At 38.6% G+C, this 13174-nt stretch overlaps 1 protein-coding gene across 2 annotated transcripts; it reads left to right on the top strand.

Annotated features, from left to right (window-relative positions):
- Positions 1–3154: 3154 nt before the first annotated feature.
- LOC127511238 (bifunctional apoptosis regulator-like) lies at positions 3155–9530 on the top strand. Of its 2 annotated transcripts, none has more exons than XM_051892022.1 (5): positions 3155–3452; positions 4595–4739; positions 4810–4953; positions 5338–5537; positions 8875–9530. In XM_051892022.1, the coding sequence occupies exons 1-5, from the start codon at positions 3283–3285 to the stop codon at positions 9068–9070; spliced, it is 855 nt and encodes a 284-aa protein (XP_051747982.1). In that variant the 5' UTR covers positions 3155–3282; the 3' UTR covers positions 9071–9530. The 2 variants fall into 2 exon arrangements, with proteins under 2 accessions (XP_051747982.1, XP_051747983.1); XM_051892023.1 differs by having other exon boundaries at positions 3157–3452; positions 5341–5537.
- The last annotated feature ends 3644 nt before the right edge of the window (positions 9531–13174 follow it).

Raw genomic sequence — 13174 nt, forward strand, 5'->3', positions numbered from 1 at the left:
TGTATAAAAACTGAGAAATATTGTAATTTGTCATTAATGATATAATATTTAAAATAACAGTCAAGTTGTTAATTTACAGATGTTGTTTGTATTTTTACAGAGTTTTGGTTATAATTTAAAATCTCAGAAAACTACTGTAAAAATGTTGTTTTCTGATTCCTCCCATTAAATGTTGAGCTGACAATGAATTTTGGTTACCCGACATCGCAACCAAATATCAACATCATATGACATTGTGTTCCTGCTGGTCTATTACAAACCAAGCACATTAAAAGTGAAAGTGAAAATGTGTGTTTAGTGCTGAGGATGAAATGAAGGAAACCAGAACTGTCCATGTAATTCACATAGCTCTTAATATTTGAAATGTAAAATGCAGGAGTGTTTCTGTGAGGGTTCAGTTTAAGGGCTGTTTTGGGTGACAGAATTTGTGTAATCTCGGTCAAAAATCAATGGAAAGTCCCAGCAAGTATAAAAAAAAATCACGTGTGTTTTTGTATTGGGCAGGTACTGTGGCGAAGTGAAGTGGTTTCTCTTTCTCTTCTGTTTACATCTGATTTGAGTGTTTAAAATGAATAAAGTGGCAGAGCTGGCGTGATCCTGAAGAGAAACGAGGAGCTGACGGCTAGCGCTGAAACCACAGTAAGACATGAACCTGACTAAACCTGTTCTGAAATCACTCACGGCAGGCTCTCTGTGCTGTTATTTCTCTGTGTGTGTGTGTGTTCTGTCCTGTTATATTGTTCTGTGCGTGTTGACAGAGTGTGATGGACGTGCAGATTGCCATAGAGTCGGATTTCAGTGATTCTGAGGAGTCGACGGCGGATTTGTTAGAGCCTGATTTCACGTGTCACTGCTGCTATGAGGTGCTGGTCGATCCCACGACGCTGACCTGTGGACACAGCTTCTGCCGCCACTGCCTTGCCAGATGGTGGGCGTCTGCGCTTCCCAGTGTGCGGACCGACTGCCCAGAATGCCGAGCGATATGGCAGGGCTATCCTGAAGTCAACATCCTCCTCCGGTGAGAGATGTGGCACTGTTCACACACGCTTCAGTTATTTACAGGAGTGAAAATGCATTATATACACTGAATTCAGTGCTTGCAACTGTAATTTTAAAGTTTTAACAATCACTTTAATGACATAGTTAAGTTTGGTCATAGACACTGTCTTATGTTCATGTTCTCAATCAGATGAACAATGATACTATGAGTGTGTGTGTGTCAGGGATGCGGTGGAGAAGCTGTTTCCGGCTGACGTGAGCCGACGGAAGCAGGCTGTCCTGAGCGATCCATGGCTCTGCCGCGTTCTCCAGGCGTTCCAGCAGCACGGGAAGAGACCGGTGCGTCGTGCAGCTCCGCAACCAGTGAACCAGAACCTACCGCAGATCAACCTGAGAGAGATTCGGGATGGAATTGTGGCGGTGTTGATCTACTTGACTGTGAGTCTCTCACACACACACACACACACACACACAGAGTAATCATGTCGCTTAAAGGCCCTGATGTACTCATGACGAAGTTCTTTTTCATTTTTCGCTTTGGGTTAGAAGAAGGTCAAAACACATGATACGCCATCCACACTGTCAATGTCAATTTTATTTATATAGCACCGTTACTCACAACCTGGGTTGACCAATGTGCTGAACAATAGAATAACACACCATTAAAATAATAAACAATACAATAAAATTACTAAAAAAAACCCAAACAAAAAACAATCAATGCAAAAACTTCATCACTGATCATATGCCAAATCAAAAAAATATGTTTTTAACTTGGATTTAAAAACAGAGAGTGATGATGACGATCTAATACACAAAGGCAGAGCATTCCACAGTCTGGGGGCAGCTACTGAGAATGCGCGGTCACCCCTGTATTTCAGCTTCGACTTTGGGATGCATAACGTCTCTCCGGTCGTCCAACCAGAGATTAAGACTGGATGATGTTCAGCCGGCCAATCCCTTCCCATCAAGACCCAGAGAAGGCCGCGATTCCCGTTGTTGGCCAGGTAATGCTTCAGCTTAACGGCAAAGCCACCCCGTCTTCCACGTTTCTTCCAACGCTTCCTCACCGGTAGGGAACACAGCCAACGGCGTAGGTAGCCAGGTATCGACATCAGAAAAGGAGGAGGTGAATAATATGAGCCATTTTGTGCTTGAGACATCAGATCATTTGCGCTAGTTTGCAAACTCAAAAGAGTTGATTTGTCATAGACCAATAGTGACGAAGCGCACTGTGTTAAATAAGAGATAAAACAGAATAAAACAAACAAACTGAGGACTAGACCAGGAGTCCGACGGCAAGCCACACACACCAGCGCCATCTTGGAATTCAGTTGGAAAACATGAAAAACACTGCTGTGAGTGATGTTTAGATGATGAATATGTGCTGCTCTTTCCTCTCAATAACAAAATAAACACACAAGAAAAATGACAGAAAACAAGAAAGCATCTGATTATAGTCATGTAGATATGTCTGACCAGCTCTGAGATTGAGACTGAAGTCACGTCACGTTTATTTATACAGTAGATTTCTTTAAAGCAGCAGCATTACAGTATTAAACATGAAAATCAGTGTTGCTTCAGTTTCTACTATAAAGCATCACTCTGGTGTGTTCATGTTTTGACATTATCTTAATTTCATAATGTCCTTTAACATAATATCTTCGACCTTTACCTGACAAAAAAATGTGTGTGTCCGGTGTGCGATACCTCCAAGTTGTCCTAGACGCGACACAACACCCAGGGTCTGGTGTGTGACCCCCTTTACACCCCAAAGAAGGCGGGGCCTCATAGACACACCCACCTATTATGTCATCACCACACTGACCAATGAGAGTTCAGGGGTGTTTACCAACCAGAGCTTTCCCAGAAATTTCACTTTGTCAAGTTGTTTCCATACTAACTTCGTTTTTCCTGATTTTGTTCAAAATGACATCACACCAGTTCATTCTTCAAATTCACTGGAAGTATACTGAGGTCTTCACACCTCATCCATCAGCATATGTATGTGTGCGTTTGTACTTGGAGCGTAAATTTGTACCCAGAATTGAGCAAAATCGGATAAAATCTCCAAAAATCTCACTTTGGGGACATACTCATTTGTAAAACTGGTTTAAAAAAAAAATATATTTTTTTTTAATGTAAAAATGCAGAAAGTTTTCTGTAATGGGTAGGTTTATGGTGTTGGTTAGTGTTAGGTTATAAAATGTATATCTTTCTTTATATAAAAACAATAGAAGTCTGCAATGTTCCCATTTAGTAAACGTGTGTGTGTGCGTGTAGATGATAGTGTTGGTGTATCGCGCCTTCACTGCCGACCCCAGTCATGAGACGCTGCTCAGTAAACCGCTCAACAGGTGGAGCATTAATGATGTCACGCTGTGGGTGGAGCATCTGGGTGTCTGGACCAATCAGTATAAAGAAACATTCAGCCGGGAGCAGATCGACGGCAGGTAACAAACACACGCACACATTAAAAACACAATATGGCATTTCTTCATTCATTAGACAGCAGAACAGATTTGAGAAAATATTACAAATGCAATTTTAGCATTCTCAAAGTGAATGTGTGCACCTAAAATAATACATTTAAACTATTAAAGGGTTAGTTCACCCAAAAATGAAAATTCTGTCATTAATTACTCACCCTCATGTCGTTCCAAACCCGTAAGGCCTTCGTTCATATTCAGAACACAAATGAAGATATTTTTGATGAAATCTGAGAGCTTTCTGTTCCTCTAGAAATCCAACACAACTTAAACATTCAAGGCCCAGCACAGTAGGAAAGAAATCATTAAAGTAATCCATGTGATTTTAACATCAATTTTATGAAGTAATGCGAGTGCTTTATTTGTGCAAAAACACATACTTTACCTCTTTATTTAAGAAAATATTTACCTACGTTCCAGTGCTGAATTGAGACCGGAGGTAATTCCATGAATGTGTTTTGTACAATATTATTTTGTAAATATAGTGGTAAATTATGTTTTAGTTTTTTTTTTTTTGCTCAAACAAAGCACTCGATTTGCTTCATAAAATTGAGGTTTAACCACAGTCAAAGTTCTCTTTCACCGACGGCCTGATGCCGATTCTACATGCCGAATTGGCCGAACCACAGCGTCTGATTAGAGCCACCAGCCGACACTCAAAAATGGCCAACCGTCGGCTTGGTGTGTCCAGGGCTTTAATTGTAAATATTTTGGAAATTATATTTGAGCAATTTGTGTAAGAATAAATTAGTTTTATACAAAGATAAATACAATATTGTTCAAAATTTGGGATCAATATGATTTTTTAAAAATATTTTTATGTTCATCAAGGATGCATTAAATTGATCAAAAGGGACAGTAAAGACATTTACAATGTTACAAAAGATTATTTCTATTCATCAAAGAATCCTGAAAACTAAAATGCATCACCGTTTATAATCATAAATGTTTCTTGAGCAGCAAATCAGCATATTAGAATGATTTCTGAAGGATCATGTGACACTGAAGACTGGAGTAATGATGCTGAATATTCAGCTTTGATCACAGGAATAAATTACACTATGTATTCACTTTAATTGTGTAACGTTAGTGTGTTTGTGTGTCAGATCACTGTCTGCTCTCAGCGATGAAGATCTGTCTGCGGCTCCGTTCATGATTGAGAATCAGTCTCACAGACGGATCATTCTGGAGGAGCTGCACAGACTTAAAGAGACCGGAGTCACACGACCACAGACGCTCTGGGAGTACAAGGTGTGTGTGCGTTTTATTCATTAGGCACAGTAAGATTAAGATTAAGCATCATCTCTTTGTCTGTCTATAGGAGGTGAATCCAGGGATGACTTTGTTTCTGCTGATCAGTCTGAGGAACTTCCCGCGTCTGACACTGCTCTACCTCTACCTGTTTGATTATGATGTCACCTTTCTGCCCTTCATTCAAACTGTCTGTCCATCCAATAAGCCACAGGTGTGTCACTGTCTGTCCATGTGTGTTACGCCAGGCTCAGACTACATTATATTTTTGTCGGTTACGATAGTCACTGTGTCAGATTATATGATTTTGACTCCTAAGATCTTGTCGTATCGTGGACAAGAAACTTGTCAGACTACACGTTGCTTTAACCTTTTTCTTTAACCGTGTACATGCTTTCATCGACTAGCAGTGTGTCATCCACTATGACACACTGCATGAGCTTAAATGATTGAATCTTGCGTCCCAACGCCCATTGTCGTTTACAAATCCCCTACGTCAATCAGGTCGTAGCAAAATCAGGCTAAAATTGTGTATTCTGAACCGGGCATAAGTGATACTCAAACAGACTCTAGTCGTGACTCTTTCTCTGTGCTGCAGCAGGATAGGCCGGGCTGGAAGCAGTGGGCGGAGTTTCTGCTGATGTACTTCCTGTTGCCCTATCAGCTGCTGACTGCATTCTTCTGGCACTGGCTGAGTGTACATTACTGGACAGCAGGCATCGCCATCATTCACAGCATGTTACTGACGGTGCTGGACATCAAAATCTATTGGACAGTGTGGAGGAGGGGAGAGATGAGGTACGCAGACTCAGCTGTGAACAAATACAGAACTAGGGGTGTCTGATATATATCTACGATAATATGGTAATTGTTGTTTTAACAATGTGCTATTTGACATTATCGAGTATATCTCAAAAACCATACCAAATACACCTATAGAATGCACGCATACACTACGTGATGTAGGTTAGACTTAGGTTAAGTCTATTAAAGTGCCTTTAGAACAGTGGTTCCCAACCTGGGGCCCACGCCCCCTTATGGGAGCGCGAGAGTTTATGTGCTTTGAGGTCAAACATGTATACGAAAAACCTTTTTGTATAGTTTCTAGGAATGCTCCAAATGATTGGCCACTTATCCGAAAATGTTGTCAATTACTTCCTTTGATTCTATATGTGGTCTCTCAGTTTGCTGATCACATAAACCGATCAAATTTTTATGACGCAAAAGACGCGAGATTGTTCACATCAGCTGTAAGAGCTGCAGCAAAAATGAAAAGTCTGCAGCGGCTGGTGTGTATATGATAATGCACTGAAAATGTGTGTATGGTGCAAACTACTTTATTTAAAAAAATCCAGAATTTTTCCACTCTCCTTTCCCTAACATGGGAGCGTGTTCTCCTCATTAGAACTTCAAGTGAAGCGTTGCCAGTAGTAGAGATGCACCAGTCTACCGAATATCAATCAGAACCGACCAGTTCCATTTTTTGTCCCGGACTTGCACTCTAAATGCATTGCAATCATTTCCCAAAATGTAATTTGTGTGGACGTTAACAGAGGCCAGAGATGGGGCACGCTGAAGACGGATGCAAAGAGAAAATACTGTACCGGCAGAGCAAGCTCACTGTTGCAAGACAATACTACACATTAAATTGGGGTGGGGGCTTATATGAATGCTTTTCTGAAGGAACTGACTTACTTCACAAAAGTTCCGATGACATATTTTGTTTTAATCTTACCTCCATATGATGCCTATTAAAGTAGTGTTTATATAAGTGCAGCGCTGGTGCTGCTTTGTTTACAGAGGTAACCAAGGAAACTCTACACTGCAAAAATGCTTTTCTTATTTAGTGTTTTGTCTTGTTTCCAGTCTAAATATCTAAGAATTTTTAAATCAAGATGCTTTTACTAGATGAGTAAAATGACATAAGATATGTTTTCTGGAAAATAAAATCAAAATGAAGAGAGTTTTTGCTTAAAACAAGCAAAATTATCTACCAATGGGGTAAGAAAAATAATCTTGTTTCTGTTTGAAATCTTGTTTCTTGTTACTGTCCCAAACAGAAACAAGATTATTTTCTTACCCCATCCATTGGCAGATAATTTAGCTTGTTTTGAGAAAAAACTCGCATCATTTTGATTTTTTTCCCAGAAAACAAGAAAAAATATCTTATGTCATTTTACTTATACAAAACAGTGATTCGTTCCTGAACGAATCATTCTTTTTTGAATGAATTGGTTGAATGAATGATTCAATTACTCTCATTAAAGTAATCAAATGCTTCGTTCCTGAATTAAGCATCTGTTTGAATGAATCGGTTGAATCTCAGTGATTAACAGTGACATGCTGCTACCTACTGGCGGTTTTAATTTCACATTTCAACTATCATTTCAGTTTTAAAATAGTATCAAATAACAGTTTTTTTATTTTAAAAACATCAAAACATTAACTGCATCTAGTAAAAGCATCTTGATTTAAGATTTTTTAGATATTTAAATACTAAGTAAGAAAAGCACTTTTTGCAGTGTATTGCTGCTGTACACAATTTAAGATAAGGATGCCCCTATATATATATATATATCATTTAATATTTAATTATTACACAAAGAGTGCCATTTTTCTCCAAATATCAGCATGATTACAAATGTGATTACAAATTTTAGACAACAGTTCAATAACAAGAATTTAAAGCTGCAGTCCGTAAATTTTGGCGCTCTAGCGGTTGATAAACAGAATGCATGCGTTTTGTGGAAGAACACTGTAGCCAGAGCTACTTCTCTCTGTTTATGTCTATGACGAGTCACGCAGTTACTGTGCTACTTCGCAGCGGTACGACCCAAACTAGTCTAAAATAGTCTGAATATAAACACTTATTATAGGTGTACCATATTGATTCAGGGTAAGACAAAAACATGGTTTGGAAAAATGGATTCATGATGTACTCGCTCATTATATAATTTTTGTAAATTCTCAATACACAGTTTTGGACAGCAGCTTTAATATTAAGTGACTTATATTTTAGACACAATATTGCTTGTTTTTTCTCTAATTCGCCAGCGAAAATAGTTCTAAACAGCAACACACAACAGTGTTTTGTTCCTGAATGAATCATTCTTTTGAGTGAATTGGTTGAATGAATGATTCAATGACTCTCTCATTAAAGCAATCAAATGCTTCATTCCTGAAATAAGAAGCCATTTGAATTAATCGCTTGAATTTCAGTGACTAACAGTGACATGCTGCTACCTACTGGCAGTTTTAATTTCACATTTCAACTATCATTTCAGTTCTAAAACGGTATCAAATAACAGTTTTTTTTTTTTTTTTTTTTTTTTTTTTTAAATGTTAAAAACATCAAAACATTAATTATGCATTTGTAACTGCAGGTTAAATGCATTCATGTCCCTCTGAGCAGCATTAAACAGTCTGTATAAATATATCTAAACACCACTTTCCCTATAGCAGCTAATAAATTGGAAGTCTCACACATTCACAGAAAACACCTTATTTCCATTTTGAAAAATCAGTTGGATAGACTAAACATGTAATGCGCATGTGCATGACATTACCGTTTTCAGAGATTCATGTTTTTGCAGTTTACACCGAGATTAACGGTATAGTTTTCAAAAACTACCACTTTAAAACCCATTTCCAAAATGCTGCTGTTGTGTAAATGAATGGTCAAAATGCATAAAAAGTGTTGTGTAAACAGCCCCTGAATTGAGCTTAACAATGACACTTATTGTCTTGTGCTGAGCTTCACGGCGCAAGAAGATTTCCAAAGCGAAAGTAAAATTCTAGCACCCATTCAAACAAGATTTCAATACCTCGCATTTTGAAAGCGGCTCTCTGATGCATGTAAATATCTCCCAATATGAAAGCTATCTTAGGCTGGACTGTGTAGTCGTAACCATCTCTAAGCTCTTTATCATGCTTGAAGAAAAATTTGGTCTCTTTTTGCACTTTGAATATTGAGCGAGTACTTTGAAAAAAAATCTCATCTTTTCTCATTCTCGTGTACCCAATCTCATGTCTTGTCTCATGAACTGTCTCGTCACACCCCTAGAACAAACCTTTAATTCTTTACCTATAAAGTCTGACATTAGAGTTGTTTTATTGTGTTTTGTTGTGATTTCAGGACACTCCCTAAGATGCTTTGGATTCAGGTGGTAGCAGTGGTGTTAAGCTTGTCTCTATATGTGCTGCTGTGGCCGCTGCTCCCTCTGTTCATTATTAACATTGAGATCTACAGCCAGCTGTACTTCGCCATCTTCTTCACTGCAGCGCTGGTGAAACAAACACTCCTGCAGACAGAAAGACCACAGAGGCCCTGACACACACACACACTCATGCATATTCAATTCAACAGTGTATAGATTTGATCAGATCATTCCCTGTAAATCAAACCTATAATGTGCTTGCACTTCTAGAGCCATGACCTACTGTTAAAATCACCTTTCTGCCTTCATGTTGTATTCAGTTCTATAGTATTGTCGGTTAACACTTTACAATAAGGTTCAGTAGTTAACATTAATTAATTACATTAGTTAACATGAACTAATAATGAACTGCACTTATACAGCATTTATTAATCTTTGTTAATTTCAACATTTACTATTACATTATTAAAATCTTGTTACCATTAGTTAATGCACTGTGAACTGACATGAATAAACAATGAACAACTGTATTTTAATTAACTAATGTTAACCAAGATTAGTAAATACAGTAACAAATGTATTGCTCATGGTTAGTTCATGTTATTTAATAAATTAACTGTTTATCTAATGAAAAGTGTTGTTTATCCTTATTGTAAAGTGTTACTGTATTGTCAGTAATTCAGACAATTTGGTGCAAATCAATCCAGTAACACATCTGTATTTTTATTATTTGATTTCATTAATTTAATAATCTAAATATATGTTATATATATATATATATATATATATAAGATATATATTAATAAAAAAGAGAAAGTTGGTTGTTGTGCGGCTCTTTTTTAAATATCAGATAAAAAAAGATGTTTGTTTGTTTGAAGCGCTTGGTTCATCAGGCCAATGAAAGACCAATAACTACAACTATTAATTTCCTTTTCATTATAAAAATGTGTCATTAAAAATGTCTTTAAATGCATAAACCGATGGGAGGTCAAGTGGAAACCATATATAGACACTGCTTAACAGACAACATGGATTTATTTGGGTCTTTTAAAATTTCCAAACGTGTGAGGGGCTCCATAATTTTTAAATCAAGACACTTCTCGTTTATTTATTTTTACATTCATGATTCTTGTTTGGATTAACAGTTTAATGGAATGAAACACAAATCCAATAACTTACGGCGCATTTGTGTGTGTAGTTTGAAGACGCTCCCTCGCCGCAGCCCCGTCCCTCCGGTAAGGGGGAAGCGTGACGTGTGTTTGAGCGGTTTGTGTGGCGTGTGTTTTGCTCTGAGCCGCTGCACTTTGGCTTGGTTTATTTCGGTTTTTCTGGGATGAGCTGCTCTCTGTAGCAGGTCGGTGATACTGCGGCGGGTTCGAGAGCAGCTCTGAGAGGAGGCCTAGCAACACTCACACTGAGGTAAGTAGCCAAGGAGGCTCCAAGAGAGCATAACTACCAAGCATACTACCCTACCGCATAGCCGAGCTTTAGGAGCGAGGCCTAGAATACAACTCTCTAAATCGAGAGGAGGCCTAACAATGTCCCACACACAGGATGTCTGCAAGGAGGCTCAAAGACAGCCTACAACCCACAAATACTATCCTGATGGAGCTCTAAAGAGCGGAGGCCTCAAGAAAGATAACTCTCTAAAATGAGGCTTACAGAGAGCCTGACAATTTAGCAAATAATAGCTGAGCTCTAGAAGCAGAGGCATCAGCATAATGACTCTCCTACCAAGAGGAGGCCTAACAACAATCCACACTTAGGATATCTTGCGAGAAGGCTCACAGAGAGCCTACAACCCATGAATGTTATCCCGGCAGAGACCTTAAGAAAGATAACTCTCTAAAAAGAGGGGAGCCCTGACGACACTCACATTAGCCAAGGAGGTAATCAAGCAAATAATAGACTAGGGCTGCAACTAACGATTATTTTGACAATCGATTAGTTGGATGATTATTTTTTCCGATTAATTGGATAAAAAAAATACTAAATGTATTATTTTTATTTTATTGACAAAAAACACACTATTGCACATCCTGTTTTAAAACTTGTTTAAAACTAAAAATGTTATTGTCATTTATTAGGCAAATAATGGATAACAAAAATTATATTGTAGCATTAGAAATACTGCTGTGACTAAAGAGCTTACACATACTGGTGGATTAACCATTACAGAAACATGAAAAATGATTTTGGTAATCACCAATACTGATAGTTTAGGGCAGCTGTGCCACGAACATTACATTGGGTTTCAGAGGTCTAAAAAAATTGTTAAGCTGTATATAGTGAATATTGTGTAAATCTCTACATTAAAAATTAAGATAGTTATAAAGATGATAAAGAAAAACAAACTCAGTGTTAACCAACAGGCATGAGAAATGTTCTGCAGGAACACATACATTTAAATTTCTTTATCCTGGAAATATAGGCTATAAGAAACGTCTTACATTTATTTTCAATTACATGTTGTTATCCCTTTACAGTTACTACTCTCATAAAATACTTCAATGAAATGTTGACTTTTAAATCTAAATTTAACTTTGAACAACAGATATTTCAGCAAAATGAATATTTTTGCGCTGATTATTAATTTGTCTACCCCTCTATCGCGTTTCGTCTGTCTGACGCGGGTGCGCGCGCCAGCGCTCATTCAGTAAGGTTTGAAGTTTACCGCAGACTGTCAGGACGAACATTTATGTAAAATGTTCGTGTTCATGTGAATTTGTAACATTTAGCTGAGGATGCACATGCATCTGTCAAAGCACCTGACGGCAAACCATTTCGCTAATGCATTAGCTATAAACCAGATAAAAAACTACATAAAGAATTCTCATTTTTTTGGGCAGCTTGGATCACGTACCTTTCATGCAGCAGCTCACTCTGTTTCCTCCACTATTTTTAGATACATTTTTGTCCAGAGAAATGCATTATTTAGCGCTATAATTTGAGGCGACTAGCAGAAGTTTTCTGCGCATGGTGGGCAGACCCGCGTAATCGATAATGAGAATTGTTGTCGTTGATTTTCATTATCGATTTTATTGAATAGTTGTTGCAGCCCTATAATAGACTTAGCAGTAAAAGCCAAGCTCTAAGAGCGAAGGCCTCAGCATAATGACTCTCCTATCGAGATAAGGCCTAACAATGTTCCTCACTCAGGAAAGCTTGCGAGGCGGCTCACAGAGAGCCTGCAATCTGCAACTGATATCCAGGTGGAGCTCTAGAGAGTGGAGGCCTCAATAAAGGTAACTCTCTAAACAAGAGGAGGCCTGACAATGCTCCTATTAGCCAAAGAGGTTCACAGAGAGCCTGACGACTTAGCAAATAATATCCGAGCTCTAGGAGCGGAGGCCTCAGCATAACGATTCTCCTATCGAGAGGAGGCCTAACAACATTCCACATTCAAGATATCCTATGAGGAGGCTCACAAAGAGCCTGCAACTGTTAACCTGACAGAGCTCTAGAGAGCAGAGGCCTCAATTAAAACAACTCTCTCAAACTAGAGGAGGCCTGACAAAGCTCAAATTAGCCAAGGAGACTCACAGAGAGCCTGACAACTTAGCCAAAAAATAGCTGAGCTCTAGGAATGGAGGCATCAGCATAATGACTCTCCTATTGAGAGGAGGCCTCCACAGTCAGGATATCTTGCAAAAAGGCTCACAGATAATACATAATAACCCACAACTGTTATTATGATGGAGCTCTAGAGAGCAGAGGCCTCAAATAATACAACTCTCAAATGAGAGGAGGCCTGATGACAGGGAAGCATAGACCTCAGAAAAATATCACCCTGGTGAGAGAAGGCCTAGCAACGCTAAAAAACACTGCTATAAATACAGCATGATGCTGCTGTTAGCAGATTCTATAAATGCAGTAGCTAAGGAGGCTCAAAGAGAGCCTAACGACTTGACAGCTTGAAAAAGCAGGGGCCTCAGAGGCATAATGCACTTTTTAAAGTAATGGCTGAGGAAAAACTCAGCATCACCAGTAGGTGGAGCTTTACAGACGGAGGCCTCAAATATTGGCCAAAACACACCCCGTTAAAACAAAGTAGTCACCAAGGAGGCTCACAGAGAGCCTACTACTCAGTAAACTACCTGGCGTCAGACAGTGCATTCACAACTAGCCACTAATGCCGAACTGTAGGGGAATTTTTACAGTTAAAGACCAGGGGCTGTATTCACAAAACATTTTATCTTACCACTAAGAGTTCTCCTAAAGTAAAAGTTCTTAGCTAAGAGTTTTGTCTTAAAATCTATTCACAAAGCTGCTGAGACA

The sequence above is a fragment of the Ctenopharyngodon idella genome, chromosome 4, assembly GCF_019924925.1.
Source record: "Ctenopharyngodon idella isolate HZGC_01 chromosome 4, HZGC01, whole genome shotgun sequence".
Taxonomy (NCBI): domain Eukaryota; kingdom Metazoa; phylum Chordata; class Actinopteri; order Cypriniformes; family Xenocyprididae; genus Ctenopharyngodon; species Ctenopharyngodon idella.